This window comes from Mizuhopecten yessoensis, unplaced genomic scaffold (assembly GCF_002113885.1).
Source record: "Mizuhopecten yessoensis strain PY_sf001 unplaced genomic scaffold, ASM211388v2 scaffold8745, whole genome shotgun sequence".
In the NCBI taxonomy this organism is placed as follows: Eukaryota; Metazoa; Mollusca; class Bivalvia; order Pectinida; family Pectinidae; genus Mizuhopecten; species Mizuhopecten yessoensis.
In genome coordinates, this window is record NW_018407700.1 from 2700796 (window position 1) to 2721343 (window position 20548).

The 20548-nt window shown below is 35.1% G+C and overlaps 1 protein-coding gene across 3 annotated transcripts; it reads right to left on the bottom strand.

Moving 5' to 3' along the window:
• Nucleotides 1-3220: 3220 nt before the first annotated feature.
• On the bottom strand, nucleotides 3221-19248 carry LOC110456407 (transmembrane protein 39A-like). 3 transcript variants are annotated; one of them, XM_021507138.1, is made up of 9 exons: nucleotides 19070-19248; nucleotides 17809-18016; nucleotides 17338-17421; nucleotides 16915-17069; nucleotides 15542-15830; nucleotides 14656-14685; nucleotides 6554-6738; nucleotides 5784-5904; nucleotides 3221-5259 (listed from the first exon to the last, which is right to left on the bottom strand). In XM_021507138.1, the coding sequence occupies exons 1-9, from the start codon at nucleotides 19162-19164 to the stop codon at nucleotides 5035-5037; spliced, it is 1392 nt and encodes a 463-aa protein (XP_021362813.1). In that variant the 5' UTR covers nucleotides 19165-19248; the 3' UTR covers nucleotides 3221-5034. The 3 variants fall into 3 exon arrangements, with proteins under 3 accessions (XP_021362813.1, XP_021362812.1, XP_021362814.1); XM_021507137.1 differs by having other exon boundaries at nucleotides 17809-18019; XM_021507139.1 differs by lacking the exon at nucleotides 14656-14685 and having other exon boundaries at nucleotides 17809-18019.
• Between the last annotated feature and the right edge of the window lie 1300 nt (nucleotides 19249-20548).

Consider the following 20548-nt stretch of genomic DNA (forward strand, 5'->3'; position numbering starts at 1 on the left):
CCCCCCCCCCCCCCCATTTCCTTTCTTTATGCCTTTATTATATAGGTAATGAAAGCAACAACCATAAATAGTTCACCAACTTGTTTGTGTTATGTACATATATACAATTAGGATTCAGATAAAATGGTACCATACAATGATACCATATGTTCAGTTGCCTGTTTGATGTGTACATTTTGTTCTGATGTATTGTGATTTGAACTATGACATGAATAAAAAGTGTTCAAATAAAAAATATGATCACTCTATAAGTTATATTTGAATTACTTTATTTAATAGTGATGGGTTGGACCAAGAGAATGGTTACAGCCAAAATAACATGACATACCGAGTCTGTGCTCTACATGATCTGGGTTCCGTATAAAACCTTACCATTCTGCCATCGAGTGGACAGAACTTTCTAACGATGTTAGTTGATAATGATAACACACTGATGCTAGGACAGAATAAATAGAAAGTAGTACAGCTTAACCATCCGACCTACTACGCAAAGTTACTCTTACATTTCTCTAGTGAGTCCATATCATCAGTGTACAAGTGGCGACTTCATCGCAGCGCGTGTCAAGCGTATCTCTATTATGAGAAAGTTGTTTCTAAAAGCAATATGTATATATATGTTGATTCACACTGCTACGTATACTTAAAGAATTAAATGAATCAATAACAACACTTTTACATTAGAAATGTGTTTTTTTCCACAAATGCCTAAACAGATCTAGACCAAGTGCAACTGATTTGGTTACAGCTTAAACAATGTATGTGTATAAGCCATGCTTTCAGTGGTTTTCAATTGATTTGCTGCACAGAAACTTCCATTTTAATAAAGAGGTTGAGAATGACTGGTCCATTTTACATGATTCTGAGACGTTAATTTTTGACAACACAATTCATTGTCATCATGTGATATTTCAAAAAAAAAAGAGACAAATATCGAGCTATTATTAAACAGCTTCACAAACCTTGGTTCCAGCAAACTTAAGCAGCAACACAGAAGGCTTTAATTTCAAACAAGCTTGGAAAAGTATGGTCATCATAAACTACAGTATGAGGAAGACAACTATTCTAATCTGCAAGTGCAATGTGCTATCTGCATCTCTATAGAGTACCGAGTGTTCAATATCACACCTTCCACAGCTGTTTCCCAGAGAATGCAGACGGTGTTCTGAAGTTTGTATGAAACAAGGTCATGAAAGAGAAAATGGACATTGTCATCAACATCATGACAATGGAAGAAACTTGTCTTTGGGATGAATGCTGTATAGCACTGACAAATTGGAACACAAAAGAAGCACTGTGACAGTTGATAGCGAATCAGTGGAATACATCAGTAAATATGTGGAGGCAGTACAGAGAGGATCTGATCAAATGAAATAGATACATTCGTTCATTCTCTCGGCGACACCTGGCGATCTCGAGATTTGGTAAGTTGGATCAGAGACGTATATACTATCATATGTCTCTGGTTGGATGTCATCGTTCAATCACTAACAGATGTACAATTCAAGTTTTAGCACATGAATGATTTCTTTTTCTCGTTTGTATATATTTGAGAATTTTAATACGGTATTTGGTTAATCTGCAGGACATACATTTAAAAAAAATGAACTTTATGAAATAGATGCATACTATATATACCTGTGGTTTTCATTGCAAAATGTCGCACAACAATCATCCCTGTATTTGGTGAAAATTTTGATGCAATTTTTTCGATTGAACAGCTTGTCACGTTAGGTACATACTGTAACCTGATAGTGAGTATAAACTCATATAATCCATCCGTTTCATACTCTAGATAGCACTGGCGAGGAAAGTGTTATTTGACCTGCGATTCATTATGAACAGAATCAGTATATGATGGTAGTTTGTCTAATACAGGTCCAAATCCCCTTTCTCGTATTTTAAACAACGAGACAATCCCTCATCTAGCTTCATCGATCTGATAACGTAAGATACTTTATCACATGTTAACAGTCAAACATAAGGCAAAATAATGATGGTTGGAATATAAATATCTGTTGATGATGATGATGATGATCCATGTGAGAGTTCGTATAATTATACACCCGTAACAAAAACTTTGAAACAAAATTAAATCAGATTACATGTACATGGGTCTATACGATACAGGTCGCATTAAATTCTGGTATACACATACAAAGCACTGAATGGAACAGCTCCTCAGTCCCTACAGGAACTTGTTACCCTGTATCAGCCGTCAAGATCACTGCGGTCGGAGTCAGAATCTTTTTTGTGTGTCCCAAATCTCGTACTGTGACCTACGGAAACAGATGCTTTGGGAGGGTTTCGGCTACGTTGTGGAATAGCTTACCATCTGCTATTTATAGGAAGTCGAATACCCTGGCCAAGTTCAAGAGGGACATAAAAACTCACCTCTTCACGTCTGCATTTTAGAATCTTTGCAAAGACGTCATGTAAATACCACCCTTTTATTTGTTCAATTATGTGCACATTGCTTGTTAAATGTATGAAAGTGATTGTAAGCCTTTGTTGTTTGTTTTCACAATTATAACCATTACTATTATCCATATGTTGTAAAGCGCCTTAGAGTATATAGGGCGCTATATAAATGCTGTATATTATTATTATTACATATATGCCGTATCTAATCATGATCATGGATGATTTGGTATGTACATGTGTGTTCAGTCCGACGGACAGCTACAGTAAAAAGTTAGCCGTACTTTCATCGTGGAAACTTACTAACATCACAACTTCAAATACTCATGATTTAACATTCTGATATGTTATATTGCATTAAACACTATCGGATTTAGCGGACATATCAAAGTTGAATTTACTCGCATACATGGAATCTCACAATGAAAACATACATTACATTTTTACCATTGCATTTAAATGTACGCTCCATGTTAACTGCAATTAAGTATTTACCTCTGTCTAACAGACACAAACAACTTGTTTGTATGGTTAATCAAGCGATACGTGCAGGTAATAGCACGGACTTAGATAATCTAATTCCGTGGTAATAGTGTATAATTTACACTTATCAAAATTTCGTGATATTGTGCAGTTAAGACTGTTGTAGCCGAAACCAGGTCACAATTTTATGTTTCCAAGATACTAGGACCTCTGGTTGATTTAGACCTGTGAGTGTCATTAAGAACTAAACGCTGATGGAGTGACACACAAATAATGTACCTGCAGCGTAACAAATCATCACACAGGACAGAAATGTGGCAAAATGGCTTTATTACAACATAAAATATAGACTTTTGTCTTACTGGCATGCTCAGCACGTATAACCGTGTATAACGCGAGTAAATAGACCCAACAAAAACAATTATATTTATGTTAATGTAAAGAATCAACTTAATGTATCCATGTCCTGTTGTTCTTAATGTTTATATTAATTCATATACCTTGTTTGTCAAACAGTAATATTGTACCAGGTGAAGGTGTTTTCTTATGATCATAAAAGTTCTTCCCATTTTAAATTCATTTCTCTTAGAAATAATTGGATAAAAATGAATCAGTCATACACGTCCCTTTATAAAATGTGTGCTTTTCACATCACACAAGCACAATTCCAACTATCTGATACATTACCATAACATTTTCACCCCTGAAATTTCATAATGAACTATTCCAACCTTTGAATTGAAAGAATTCAAATGTGTCTTCAGGGGTGAATGAGTTAACTTGTCAATACTGCACAGCATAAATTGAACACATGATCAGCCCATCCAATGGTCCCTTCACTACCATTTAATTCAGTAACTACATTTAAGCCCAACTGTTTCCCTATACATGTATATACTGTAATACTTAGCATGGGTTTGTCAAGCAGTGACGAGATGAAAATGACCAAAGAAAAACTGTCCAAGTCCTATATAATCCCAAATTATCTTTGATAAATTGAACACCTTAAGGTAAGTCATCTGGCACAAATGTTTGGGAGATCGCCTTTAGTTTACCGATGACAAAAAATTGAAAAATGATGCTAAATATAAAACCTTCATGAGGCACCGGGCTGCTGACCCTGCATCTCCATTTGAAATAAAATAAAAAGATAATAAAATTTGTACTTGTCCTAGCATCGTCAAGAAATATCTTATTCACAAACTGGGTGCCATGTTCAAAAAGTTGCAAACAGCCACTGGTAGACTACGAACTTTCCCCGATGCGCGACACCAGCCGCTCAAATATTTTGGAATTGTTTGGAGAACAATATATATAAAGAACAAAAGGAAAATCATTTATAGTTAACTGTTCACATGTAATAACTACCTGGTATACATGCGTTATGTATATTATTTCTGCAAAGTGTTTTTGGTAAACTGGACATGCAGCAATACAGCTATATATAACACTAGAAAGCTATTTCATATTGAAGTAGAATGAAACTAGTTGATTTATGTCTGTTTGGCAATATTCATGAGAAATAATAATTTGACGATTTTGATCAATTGAATATTTGGGGAAATGTTTGAATAGTTTCTTATTTCACCACAACACAATGATTACAGACGTTCTGGTCTGAGTAAATAATGTTTTTTATCAAAAGTTTAGTTCCAGCCTAAATCTCTCACGAGGCGTCACGTGCACCTTGTCCTTAAAAGCCTTGTGTTATGTCAGGGATAAATTATCTTCATTGTCTGATCACTTTGAAATATTGAGCCTAATAATTTTACATTTGTGTAATTACAGGGTATCAAAATACAATCATGGATTTCTTGGTAGGTACATTTATTTTCTGAAAGAAAACCCTTTAGATGTTGATCTTAAGTGTGCTGTACCTTTTGGTTTCGTAAATAAAACGTCTTATTTCAAACAGTTGTTTGAAATGAAAATACATGGACTTCACTTTAAAAAAAAAATACAAATATGGACAGTTAAAATCAACATTTCATTTTTGTATGGATGATTGATGATTAGCACTAAGATCCAGTCGGCTGGACTTGCATATTCTTCAGCCAGACGATGTAGATCCATGTGTGGTGAAGGATCCATAACATAACCATTGTCCATAGACATAAATAAACATGATAAATGTTAAAACTGTTCCGAACTATTCTCCTCGCGATATGTTTTAGAGAGTATGATTCTGTCCCGCAGAAGCTTGAATAAGGTGTAATAATTACAAAAGAGAACAAGAGCTATGGAGACTATGTGGTTCCACTCCGTACTCTGTATGAGACAGAAGAACTGGTATCCGACCAGAAGCCAGGTAAGCACCAGTAACCAGTTCACCACACGCATTGGCTGGTGGAATAAAAACTGAAATTAAAAACATAAACAATTGTTAATATTGGTACATGCTGAACGAAATAGTTGTATGGTGCAATATAATTCATTTTTGGTACACTTAATCCATTACCAAAATTTTAGGTGCAATCAGCTGTGTATCACAGTTTGTCTTATGTTTATAAAAAAAAAACCATGAGAAAAAGTACAAAAGTTATATAATTTACGTATGATTACCTCATAATGTATTATCAGTCAAATGTGATTACTCTGTAGTGTTACATCAACTAAATATTATCCCTTTGTAGCAATACCTGTACATCTGTTAAACATGATTACTCAGTAAAATTTGGATACTAGGTAAATCATGCTACATTACACAACTTCTACACTGTAGGTCTGTACATACAAACTTGAGTCAGATATTTACTGTATATTGTAACTGTGACTGTTATACAGCGATAAGATTTGTAATAGTCATCATACTGTCCACAAACAGAAAAGACTACTAAATCGTTATCTGTATCGTCAGCTCTGTTTGTATGTCCAATACTTACATAAAATCTACCATGCATTGTGTTTCCTGGTTCTGCAGTTACATTTATTCCTTCAGCCTTGAATAAACCACGCACATGTTTCACAAGAGCTCCTTGTGGCCAAACTGTCAGCTCTGACCACCTGTAACAAATAAAGCAACCCCATGGCAAGGCACTGAGACAAAGTATGAGACATATTATGTAATAAAAAATTGATAAAACAATGTATTACTGTTACAATGTATTAATCAAACGAAGTATAACTGTAACAAAATTTTGATATTATAATGCATAACTTAAAAAGTAAAAAGTATTGATAAGCAATCTATTACTCTATTACAAAGTATTGTTAAAGTAAGAGTTTGTGTAATTTAATAACATAAAATTGAACTGTAACAATGTATTAATAAAACAAAGTAAACTGTTACAAAGTATTGAAAACCAATTTATTTCTGTAACAAAGTACTACAAACTTCAGAGGTGTAGAACTAACGTCAGTAAGAGTAAAGTTAAGAGGAATTAAATATAAGTAGGGGGGACTTAATCACAACATACTCAAGCGTTACCAGTAAAAGGGGTTTTGAAGGGTTTTATTTGGTACTACAAAGCCACAGCGAAGCCTTGTGCTTAACTTCAAAAATCTTAACCTCAGGAGAGACTCTATAAGCCATTGTAGCCCTTAGCAGTTTTAAAACAATTTAAGCCAATATCCAAAACGACATTCCTTTAAAAAAAACTCTGATGGAAGGAAGGGTTGATACTTAGGATAATCTCCTGATGAAAATACTTACGCATTGTAAGGAACATGTGCATGTCTGCCTTCGACTTTCTGCCAGCGTCCTAGGTGTAGAGCAGATTTATGAAGGAGGTCCAGGTATTTGGGGGGAAGGAAGTGTACTATCAGCATGAGGAAGACACTGAGCCATGTCATACACACATGTTGTCCTACCCACCATGTGTCATAGTATAGCGTATTCTGTAACATACAAGGCCCAACATGATTACTGGGTTCATCAATGACATACAAGAAAGCCACTTATATACTGGTTTCTTTCTGTTCCCTAACATCCATGTTATAACCTATATACTGGTTTTTTTCTGTTCCGTAACATCCATGTTGTAACCTATATACTGGTTTCTTTCTGTTCCGTAACATCCATGTTATAACCTATATACTGGTTTCCTGTGCAACATACAAGAGATAACCTGTTTACTAATTCCTTCTGTGGTTTGCATCACACAAGGAACATGTACATGTAAGATCATTTCTTGTGCACTCTAGACAAGGTAAAATGTATAAAATAGGTATACAAATTTCCTCCGTGCTTTTGTTATATACAGGCCTGCCACTTGTATACTGATTTCTATAACCCCTTTTGGTTACAACTCTTCCAAGTGATCGGATCCTTTTGAAATGTTAATTGACATCACAAAGCATGACAATACAAAACAAGCATTGTGATAGTGATTCTATGGACAATACTGTCTCTAGAGATTACTCAGAAAGAGAACATATGTCTTTTGTTCTGAGGAAAAAACAAGACATCTAAATCATAATTGACAGGATATCTAACTTGAGATGACTGACAACATATATGAACTTGTGTAGACACACATATTTTGACTGAAAAAACTTCACAACTCAAAATTATACCAAATTGTTTTAAAAATTATCGGACTGGAGTGCTAAAAAACAAGATACTTGCATGCCAGGGCATCACCCACCACCCATCTAAACCAACAATGAAAAACAGGCAATCATTATTTTGTTATCTATTTTTGCCACATAAATAATTTTAGATTAAAGTTAGATTCTAGAAAATCCTATTTAAGTAACAGTGCCCTTGATCTTTGACAAACCACAACCAAATTGATTAGGATTTTTCATTTCCTCTGGGACAATAAACCTACCAAATTTGAGGCTTGTAAATTAATTTGCTTCGAAGTTAGAATGGAATAAAATTATAATTTTCAGTAAGAGTGACCTTGGACTGTTGATTGACCAGGCCAAAACTTTCCTATGTCAACCCATATACAAAACACAAGCTAAGTACAATCTATTACTGTAAAATCATAAATTTTCATAGGACATTTAATTTCATTTATTTTGTGGATAACAAAAATCAATGAAATCAAATCTCCACGAAAACATAAATTTGGTATGATATAGATATAGATAGGAGAAAATCCAAAATCAGTGAAATATAATGTCCTTGAAACAGGCTAGTATATGAAAACCATGAAATTTTAACCCTACGAAAATAAATAATTCTACAGTATTTTGGAGGTAGGATCTGGACAAAGAAATATATTTTTAGTAATAGTGACCTAAAGTATATTTTATTCCCCAATACAAGACAGTAACAGATCTCACTCTTTATTTGTATCACCAATCAAAAGACAGCATCAGTACCAAAACAAATTGCATGCACATTACTGCTAAAATTCAATCTATACCTACGTTACAAGGAAGTTTCTATAGTGTCTAACCACTGGACTTTCTAGAAAATGTAAAGACTGATTTTGCCTTCAGCCACACAGTACATTATATCAGAAAAAAGAAAAATGGACAACAAATATATAACTTCACAAAGAAGAACTTTCACAATAAAAACCATGGAAATAACAGCACTGTGCTGAATTAAAATAAAACATCCAATCAATAAAAGAGAACAGAAAAGACATAAAATCAATGAACTTATGATATCAATTATTGAACTCTTTAACAATCAAGACAAAACAAGCAGATTTTATGAATAATGTATATATATTGATAACCTTCTTTTATATCGTATTTCATCACCTTTTAAAAACACAAAGCTATGGAACAGATTTTGCTCAACGTCGTACTTTACCTTAGTCTTCCCTAATATGTTGTAGATGATGAGAAGGTTCATCAAAATCTCGGTGAAATTTCCATGTGGAAACATGAAAAAGTTAACACATGAGAGACCACATCATAAAATGTCTGTTTCTACAGACATTAAAAAAAACAGGCATGATATCACCACAGACTTAAATCTGCATTGATTTCTTGATTTACCACTTAACACTTATCTCAGAAAATAAAGGAATCTTTCTTATGGCTGAATTGATTTGCTTCAAACAAACAATATTTGTAATAGAGTTTGATGGACTACCTAGAATACATGAACTCGGATTACATTCACTGTCCAGGCCTGGAGTATAATGTGAAGGATTTTTTTCCCTTGCAATTGAAGCAAACTAGAAAAACTTAAAATGAAATTGTGAGTAACTAAATCTGTCTGGAATAGATATCTATATATGGAGTCAAAGTGTGTAACTTAGGTGTAGAATTAGACCCCTAGGGTTACATGTACAGTCTGTAATGTAGGTCTAGAATTAGACCCCTAGGGTTACACGTACAGTATGTAACTTAGGTGTATAATTAGACCCCTAGGGTTACATGGACATTATGTAATGTAGGTGTAGAATTAGACACCTAGGGTTACATGTACAGTATGTATCTTAGGTGTAGAATTAGACCCCCAGGGTTACATGTACAGTATGTAACTCAGGTGTAGAATTAGACCCCTAGGTGTACATGGACAGCATGTAATGTATGTGTAGAATTACACCCCTAGGGTTACATGTACAGTCTGTAATGTAGGTCTAGAATTAGACCCCTAGGGTTACATGGACATTATGTAATGTAGGTGTAGAATTAGACCCCTAGGGTTACATGAACAGTATGTAATGTATGTGTAGAATTAGGCCCCTAGGGTTACATGTACAGTATGTGTAGAATTAGACCCCTAGGGGTACATGTACAGTATGTATCTTAGGTGTAGAATTAGACCCCCAGGGTTACATGTACAGTATGTAACTTAGGCGTAGAATTAGACCCCTAGGGTTAAATGTCCATTATGTAATGTAGGTGTAGAATTAGACACCTAGGGTTACATGTACAGTATGTAATGTATGTGAAGAATTAGACCCCTAGGGTTACATGGACATTATGTAATGTAGGTGTAGAATTAGACCACTAGGGTTACATGTACAGTATGTATCTTAGGTGTAGAATTAGACCCCCAGGGTTACATGTACAGTATGTAATGTAAGTGTAGAATTAGACCCCTAGGGTTAAATGTCCATTATGTAATGTAGGTGTAGAATTACTCCCCTAGGGTTACATGTACAGTATGTAACTTAGGTGTAGAATTAGACCCCTAGGGTTACATGTACATTATGTAATGTAGGTGTAGAATTAGACCACTAGGGTAACATGTACAGTATGTAATGTATGTGTAGAATTAGACCCCTAGGGTTACATGTACAGTATGTAATGTATGTGTAGAATTAGACCCCTAGGGTTACATGTACAGTATGTAATGTAGGTGTAGAATTAGACCCCTAGGGTTACATGTACAGTATGTAATGTAGGTGTAGAATTAGACCCCTAGGGTTACATGTACAGTATGTAATGTAGGTGTAGAATTAGACCCCTAGGGTTACATGTACAGTATGTAATGTAGGTGTAGAATTAGACCCCTAGGGTTACATGTACAGTATGTAATGTAGGTGTAGAATTAGACCCCTAGGGTTACATGTACAGTATGTAATGTAGGTGTAGAATTAGACCCCTAGGGTTACATGTACAGTATGTAATGTAGGTGTAGAATTAGACCCCTAGGGTTACATGTACAGTATGTAATGTAGGTGTAGAATTAGACCCCTAGGGTTACATGTACAGTATGTAATGTAGGTGTAGAATTAGACCCCTAGGGTTACATGTACAGTATGTAATGTAGGTGTAGAATTAGACCCCTAGGGTTACATGTACAGTATGTAATGTAGGTGTAGAATTAGACCCCTAGGGTTACATGTACAGTATGTAATGTAGGTGTAGAATTAGACCCCTAGGGTTACATGTACAGTATGTAATGTAGGTGTAGAATTAGACCCCTAGGGTTACATGTACAGTATGTAATGTAGGTGTAGAATTAGACCCCTAGGGTTACATGTACAGTATGTAATGTAGGTGTAGAATTAGACCCCTAGGGTTACATGTACAGTATGTAATGTAGGTATAGAATTAGACCCCTAGGGTTACATGTACAGTATGTAATGTAGGTGTAGAATTAGACCCCTAGGGTTACATGTACAGTATGTAATGTAGGTGTAGAATTAGACCCCTAGGGTTACATGTACAGTATGTAATGTAGGTGTAGAATTAGACCCCTAGGGTTACATGTACAGTATGTAATGTAGGTGTAGAATTAGACCCCTAGGGTTACATGTACAGTATGTAATGTAGGTGTAGAATTAGACCCCTAGGGTTACATGTACAGTATGTAATGTAGGTGTAGAATTAGACCCCTAGGGTTACATGTACAGTATGTAATGTAGGTGTAGAATTAGACCCCTAGGGTTACATGTACAGTATGTAATGTAGGTGTAGAATTAGACCCCTAGGGTTACATGTACAGTATGTAATGTAGGTGTAGAATTAGACCCCTAGGGTTACATGTACAGTATGTAATGTAGGTGTAGAATTAGACCCCTAGGGTTACATGTACAGTATGTAATGTAGGTGTAGAATTAGACCCCTAGGGTTACATGTACAGTATGTAATGTAGGTGTAGAATTAGACCCCTAGGGTTACATGTACAGTATGTAATGTAGGTGTAGAATTAGACCCCTAGGGTTACATGTACAGTATGTAATGTAGGTGTAGAATTAGACCCCTAGGGTTACATGTACAGTATGTAATGTAGGTGTAGAATTAGACCCCTAGGGTTACATGTACAGTATGTAATGTAGGTGTAGAATTAGACCCCTAGGGTTACATGTACAGTATGTAATGTAGGTGTAGAATTAGACCCCTAGGGTTACATGTACAGTATGTAATGTAGGTGTAGAATTAGACCCCTAGGGTTACATGTACAGTATGTAATGTAGGTGTAGAATTAGACCCCTAGGGTTACATGTACAGTATGTAATGTAGGTGTAGAATTAGACCCCTAGGGTTACATGTACAGTATGTAATGTAGGTGTAGAATTAGACCCCTAGGGTTACATGTACAGTATGTAATGTAGGTGTAGAATTAGACCCCTAGGGTTACATGTACAGTATGTAATGTAGGTGTAGAATTAGACCCCTAGGGTTACATGTACAGTATGTAATGTAGGTGTAGAATTAGACCCCTAGGGTTACATGTACAGTATGTAATGTAGGTGTAGAATTAGACCCCTAGGGTTACATGTACAGTATGTAATGTAGGTGTAGAATTAGACCCCTAGGGTTACATGTACAGTATGTAATGTAGGTGTAGAATTAGACCCCTAGGGTTACATGTACAGTATGTAATGTAGGTGTAGAATTAGACCCCTAGGGTTACATGTACAGTATGTAATGTAGGTGTAGAATTAGACCCCTAGGGTTACATGTACAGTATGTAATGTAGGTGTAGAATTAGACCCCTAGGGTTACATGTACAGTATGTAATGTAGGTGTAGAATTAGACCCCTAGGGTTACATGTACAGTATGTAATGTAGGTGTAGAATTAGACCCCTAGGGTTACATGTACAGTATGTAATGTAGGTGTAGAATTAGACCCCTAGGGTTACATGTACAGTATGTAATGTAGGTGTAGAATTAGACCCCTAGGGTTACATGTACAGTATGTAATGTAGGTGTAGAATTAGACCCCTAGGGTTACATGTACAGTATGTAATGTAGGTGTAGAATTAGACCCCTAGGGTTACATGTACAGTATGTAATGTAGGTATAGAATTAGAACCCTAGGGTTACATGTACAGTATGTAATGTATGTGTAGAATTAGACCCCTAGGGTTACATGTACATTATGTAACTTAGGTGTAGAATTAGACTCCTAGGGTTACATGTACAGTATGTAACTTAGGTGTAGAATAAGCCCCCTAGGGTTACATGTACACTATGTAACTTAGGTGTAGAATTAGTCCCCTAGGGTTACATGTCCAGTATGTAATGTAGGTGTCGATTTAGACCCCTAGGGTTACACGTACAGTATGTAACTTATGTATAGAATTAGACCCCTAGGGGTACATGTACAGTATGTAACGTAGGTGTAGAATTAGACTCCTAGGGTTACATGTACTCTATGTAACTTAGGTGTATAATTAGACACCTAGGGTTACATGTACGCTATGTAACTTAGGTGTATAATTAGACCCATAGGGTTACATGTACAGTCTGTAACTTAGGTGTAGAAGTAGACTCGTAGGGTTACATGTACAGTATTTAATGTATGTGTAGAATTAGCCCCCTAGGGTTACATGTCCAGTATGTAATGTAGGTCTAGAATTAGAACCCTAGGGTAACATGTACAGTATGTAACGTAGGTGTAGAATTAGACCACTAGGGTTACATGTACAATATGTAACTTAGGGGTAGAATTAGACCCCTAGGGTAACATGTACAGTATGTAATATATGTATAAAATGCATTGCATGCTGTCTTTAAATTATATTTATATAACATCATAAAATAAACAAATACAGCCCTATTATTACAACACACATATATTTACCTCAACTAATTAAAAGAAAATACAAAATTGACAAAGACTTATAAACCAGTATGTAATGTAGGGGTAGAATTAGACCCCTAGGGGTACATGTACAGTATGTAATATATGTATAAAATGCATTGCATGCTGTCTTTAAATTATATTTATATAAAATCATAACATAAACAAATACAGCCCTATTATTACAACACACATATATTTACCTCAACTAATTAAAAGAAAATACAAAATTGACAAAGACTTATAAACCAGTATGTAATGTAGGGGTAGAATTAGACCCCTAGTGTTACATGTACAGTATGTATCTTAGGTGCAGAATTAGACCCCCAGGGTTACATGTACAGTATTTAATGTATGTGTAGAATTAGCCCCCTAGGGTTACATGTACGCTATGTAACTTAGGTGTAGAATTAGTCCCCTAGGGTTACATGTCCAGTATGTAATGTAGGTATAAAATTAGAACCCTAGGGTAACATGTACAGTATGTAATATATGTATAAAATGCATTACATGCTATCTTCAAATTATATTTATATAAAATCATAACATAAACAAATACAGCCCTATTATTACAACACACATATATTTACCTCAACTAATTAAAAGAAAATACAAAATTGACAAAGACTTATAAACCAGTATGTAATGTAGGTCTAGAATTAGAACCCTAGGGTTACATGTACTCTATGTAACTTAGGTGTATAATTAGACACCTAGGGTTACATGTATAGTATGTAACTTAGGTGGAGAATTAGACCCCTAGGGCTACATGTACAGTATGTATCTTAGGTGTAGAATTAGTCCCCTAGGGTTACATGTACAATATGTAACTTAGGGGTAGAATTAGACCCCTAGTGTTACATGTACAGTATGTTATGTATGTGTAGAATTAGACTCCTAGGGTTACAGGTACAGTATGTAACTTAGATGTAGAATAAGCCCCCTAGGGTTACATGTCCAGTATGTAATGTAGGGGTAGAATTAGACCCCTCGGGTTACATTTACAGTATGTAATGTAGGTAAAGAATTAGACCCCTAGGGTTACATGTACAGTATGTAATGTATGTATAAAATGCATTACATGCTGTCTTCAAATTATATTTATATAACATCATAAAATAAACAAATACAGCCCTATTATTACAACACACATATATATACCTCAACTAATTAAAAGAAAATACAAAATTGACAAAGACTTATAAACAAACCGAGCCTTACACATTTACTAACAGAGTCTAACACAATTACAATCAGAATTTAACACATTTACAATCAGAGTTTAACACATTTACAACAGCAAAGGAAATAATAACAGCTAAGGTGCAACAGTCACAACACATATATAGTCACTTACCCAGCAGGTGTCACAATGGTTTTGGACATGCTAACAGAAGGTTAGTTTTAAAAAGCATTAGATTACACTGTAAATAGGTGGTGTACAAGAAAACTTCATCGTAACTAAATTTGTGTGTACATAATTGTAGAAGTAGGTCCAAATCAAATGTCAGTGCAATGTTAATGTCTGTTTACAGTTACATGAAATTTTGATCTAAAGAGCTGTACCTACTATACAGGGAACAATCTATGTTTCAGGAATTTACTTTCTGATTTAGGTGAAAATTAGGGCTATTTTGCATGAGAATGTAAACCTCCTGTAATTCGAACCATTAGATTAGATGTGCATGAGAGAAAAATCATTTCATAATTGTTATGTGTAAATGACTACACTTTTACAATCTTAATAATTTTATCTATATCCAATAAAACATTCAAATGCATGGAATATGAAAATGTTTCAAGAACAGCAGGAAATTCTTCTGTAGTGTATATTTTTTCTTCATGGGAAATTTATCAATGATAGTAACAAATTTGGTCTTGACAGCTGACTCCGGATTATTGAAAAGTAATCACTTTTGTCATTTTAAATATTTGTAAACATATTTTAACATCATGAAGGTATGTTTGAAAAGAAAAACTGCTTTGCCATCCAACCCTAGAAGTGATGGAAGTGTTTACGTTCAGAAACATGGGCACAGGGATAATGAGTGAAGCTAAATAACTCTATCAACATGTTCAGTAACGGATTGTGCAGGTAACTGTATATGAAATTAGGATAATATTGATTAAATAGAACATAACAGCAATACATTGTATTACAAATACATTGTGTTATACAGTTATAGGTTTTGAACTGTGTTATTGTTGCATAATGTTAACACAGTATTCATCATATTCCTTACCTGGGCAAAACAGAGGGGCACAAACGTCATGTAGTAGGCTGTTAATAATGAGTTAAATAAAACTTGTTTAATCCGACCATTGAAGTCATTTTTGAAGGTATCGACCTCTGATCTGATGATGTCTGGTGTGAGAACACAGCTATGTGTAAGTATTGCTTCTGCCTCCATGATTTCCCGCCCCTTATATTTGGCCGAGCTGGTTTTGTCCTGAACAGGAACTGGCCATACCAAGGTCTTATGATACAAGGGTTTAACGGAGGGTCCAAACAACAACACATAAGTTACAATTCTGTAAAAAAGCAAGGGTTATACATGAATAAAATATATATGAAATCAAGCATTTTAACACTAAATCTTCATATTATAAAGGAAAAACGAAATATGTTACATTTAGATCATATTGCTGACATAAAAATTGGAATTGTACAATTGTTTTGATGCATTTTGTCTTCAGATAGGATTCAAAAATCCTGATACATGATGTGTAAGCTACTATATATATGTTGTTTACTATTATATCTACATAGTAAAGTAATGTGTGAAAAATGGACCCAGCAAGATTATTGATTCCTTTTGGCAGTTGTATTATTCTACTAACTGATCAGCAGTTTGAAGCACAAAATGAAACATAAAAAATAAAAAAACCAAGAAGAACCTAATTCTGACATTCGCAAAAGATCTGTTATATATTTGTGAGAAATAGTGATAACAAACTCCAACAGCTGAATTCAAACGTCTGCCTGGTAGCCATTTTTTTCAAATCCAGCTGAAAGTGAATCTCTCCAGTGCTTTCCATGTAAAAGTCAGGAAGATCATAAACTTGAACCCGCAATGTCAAAGACGGCTGTGTCTTGCTGCCATCTTGTTGTTTTGATCAATATCAAAACAAAACATGCACTACATTGTACTAAGGATTTGCGGGGATCTACATATGAGCTTTAAGAAAGATCTCTCAAGTACTTCTTGAAAATTGCATAAACAAACGTGAACTGTCAAAGATGACTGATTAGCTGTTATCTTGTTCTATTAATTAAATGATCAGGAAGCATGCACAACAAAGGACCAAGGGGAGCCTACATATGTGAGAAAAACTTGTTCAGTACTCCTTGTGAAATAGCCAGAACAGCTATTTAAGGACAAAGAGCAGACAATCTTAAGACCATTTGACTATTTGAACAGCCCAAAATCTGACGACGGCAGGCTAAAAAAACCTAGAATCCGTTGGAAATGACAAGCAACTGTAAAAAAAACACCTCTCAATTTCAAAATCATATAAAATATTATCAAATTAAAATATTATGTCAGCGGAGCATTGTCTCTTTATCTCCTTAGTTCACTTTTGTTTGCAAAAAAGGATGAAGAGAAATACTTACGGACAACAAAGAAAAAGACAGTAGAAAAGTGAATGCTTCACTATGACATTATAGGCTGTATATATCAGAAAAACGGTCACAACGAATATCAGGAGAATCTTCATTAACTGCACCAACCAAAATAAAATACTTTTACTGGACCTCGGTCCAAAAACCTGAAATAGAAAATACAGTTCCTCTCTATTGTCATCACAGATACACAGAATTTCAAAATGACTCAATCTAAGCAGCACATGTTCATATACCCAGGTAATTTTAATATTAATAGTTTTTATAATTATTACATATTTTTTTAACCATCAAATAAACAAAACTTATGAATACCAATAATTTAGCATAATATTTGAAGGAATATTTAAGTCATTTTTCAGCTTTTCTGGTAACATCATATTACATACTAAGTCTATGATCAAATGTATGTACCTCTTGAACAAAACACCAAACCAGTCTCCTACTCATAAGGGCACACAAAAACAGCACCAGGTATGGGTCAATCAGATAGAAGTTCTGAAACAACATAGATTGTATACATAATATATATGGAATTTAAAGACAATATAGGTTCTGTTTACTAGTGTGTTTAATATCCAATACTTTATAAATTATGTTATTGCAGGAAGAATAATTCTCCATTCTATCCCGCAACTATTGTTTTAGGAATAGTGACATTTCTTTCTCCATTAGGGGAAACATACAATTTAATGAGGGACTTGATTGAACATATATATATATTCCACAATGTCATGTCTATATCTGTTACGTTTAACGCAAGTTCCAAAATTCTAAATTCACTGTTGATGATGATCAGTACTACTCATTATAGGAAGAAGTGGTGAGTCTATGGTTATTTTTTAGGGACATAGTATTATGTAATAACTTAAGATCTTAACTTACAAGAGCATAATTTGCATGGCTATGGGGAAGCCACCAGACAGTCTTGTACAGGTTAATGTACTGTAGTCCCATGACAATCACTCCAAACATGTACAGCATGGCCTCAAAGGAGATGTTGCTGTCTCCTGGGATCTCTGGTAGATGTGAATGTTTAGGCAGCACCACCATAGAGGCTAAGGGGATCATGTTGGTATCTCTTTCCTCAATACTACTGAAACAAAATTGAAAGGGCATTAAAATATATATTACAGATTCAGGTTTTATATAATCTTAGTCTTTTCTATTGAAACTTTGCATTGAGATAAAGGGTCTGTGGTTGTTATAAAGGCATATACTAGTTGTAATACTGACCAGATACAATACTGCAGTGTTAACGTACAGTGTAATAGGACAAGGAATAGTGATAAAGTTAGTGCCGTTGCTGGGGCTTGAACCCGCGACCCTTGGCTCTCCAGCCCGATGCTCTACCGCTGAACTAAAGGGAAATTTCCTACAGCTGACGCTTGTAAGGCAACCTAATTAATCCACATCTTTTACACTATTCACCCCTTTTTTCAAACACCAATCCAGGTTCTTTGACTCCCCACCAAGGGTTCTCCTACCTTGAACGAGGAGGGTCAACGGCACCAATTTGTAATAGGACAAGGAATAGTGATAAAGATAGTGCCACGTCGCTGGGGCTCAAACCCGCAACCCTTGGCTCTCCAGCCTGATGCTCTACCGCTGAGCTAAAGAGAAATTCCCTACAGCTGACGCTTGTAAGGCAACCTACCTAATCCACATCTTTTACAACAGTATGGACAACCAATTATACATGTATTTATAATCATGTAAACATGTTTAGAAATACATTGTATGTAATATACTTTCCTGTACTAGGTGATATTTCCTCAGATATTTGATCCATTTATAAATAAACAACATTACATATTGTAGTACAATTCTTGCATGCGAACGTATATGATATAATATCAATAAGATATAATTAAATGGAGATGTTTCAATTTCCTTATCATGAAACAATATTCACATTTCAAAGCCAACATAGTCATTTGTACACAGTTATCCATGGAATCCACTAGATGTATTTCTCGTTACCATGAACTAATTATGTTTTTACTGGCAGATCAGAACCGGACATCGATAAATTATTTATAGATGCCTAGGCCTTATCAATCAATGGATTTAATGTCAAACTAACGGAACCAATGAGGAGTGACAACGTTGACGCGCGAGAATAATTAATTAATTTAGTGATTACCTTCCGTTCCCAGTTTTGTGTGTATTATTGGAAAAAGAAGATGACTGTATCCTGGATAGTATCCGACGTCCACCAGGCATCGTAAATGACAGCATCCATATAAAATGAACTCTGATCAAACGTTAACATATTTTTCCCATTTTCATATCTGTAACCGGAAGTTTGAAGGTGTTTCTAAATTTGAACAGAAATAAGGTCAATATAATCCGGAAAATGTCCCTGTAGTAGTACTCGATAAAGCACATGTGTTGAATGCCATAAAAACGTCACTTTTTAATAATATAAAGTTACATTACGCAGATAAGAGATACATAGCGATCAGTAAGTCAGTTTTTCTTTTTCTTGATCAAGTCCAGGATTTTATCCGATTCATGTAGGCTATACGTCGTCCCGATCGCTCTCCCAATTTCTTCTAGTTGAATGGGACGCCTACAGTTTGGTGAAAATAGGAAAATGGATTCTAAACAAAAAAATATTGACATGATTACTCAAAACCAATAATTGTTATGTAAGGACTAATTGCTGCAATGAGATATCATCCGGGCACCATTTTTATGTTTGACACACGGATGTACAAGGCGACCCTGGAAAAGGTCGGGGACACAAGTTCTGATAATCTATGACATATTCCTGACATCATAATTGTTCCCTTGTATATATGCCCTTCTTCACATCGTGTGTTTTTTTTTTTAAATGGAATATTTGTTAATACAACTCAACGATTAATACAAAAAGATAACAAACAATACATACACGTTTATGTTATCTGGGAATTTTTTAATTGTCCCCATGAATTTCCTATATAATATATAGGAAATTCATGGGGACAATTAAAAAATTCCCATTAATTTTTTTTCCTCATGAGAAAGGGCCGATCACTCGACCAGTTTCTTCAACAGCAGCTTGTTTCGATCTTTACAGTGCTTGTCCCATGTTTATGTTGTCAATTTTCTGTTTTTCCGTTCTGGTGTATATATCAGTGCTATGAAAGGTTGATGTAATTTCACAATACATTTACTTACTTACAAATTTTGCTGACATTGCATCACGTCGATAGACCTTTCTTACGAAGTAGATATTGGAGTAATTTTAGGGTCGCCATTAGACATGACTTCAGTCTATGGTATCTCAAGCGTGCCCTGGTTAAAGTCGTGTGAGTGTGAATCGCATCTAAGATCTTTGAATACCGACCATAGTGTAATTGTTTGAGGCGAGATTTTTTTGATACAAGATTTACTGTCACAAACTAGAATACAGTGCCACAATGTGGGACCCCAACAACATCTGTCAAATTAACCTGTTGGAGAAAGTGCAACGTCCAGCAGCCAGGTATCTGGGGGGGTTTCCAAATTTCCTGGGGGGGTTTCCATGTGGGGAAAAATTGAGGAAAATGGTGAAAATACATGATTTTTAAAGAAAATTCTCAGGGTGGGGGGGTTTCCTGAAGCCCAAAAACCCCCTCTGGATCCGCCACTGGGT

What these genes read in the sequence shown, in the direction of transcription:
- LOC110456407 (XM_021507137.1), bottom strand. Translation starts at nt 19,164, where the DNA reads ATGCTGTCATTTACGATGCCTGGTGGACGTCGGATACTATCCAGGATA. An exon ending in ACCATTGTGACACCTGCTGG is followed by an intron (nt 6,739 to 14,655) that starts GTAAGTGACTAT and finishes TGTATGTTACAG; the next exon opens with AATACGCTATACTATGACAC. An exon ending in CAATGCATGGTAGATTTTAT is followed by an intron (nt 5,260 to 5,783) that starts GTAAGTATTGGA and finishes TTTTAATTTCAG; the next exon opens with TTTTTATTCCACCAGCCAAT.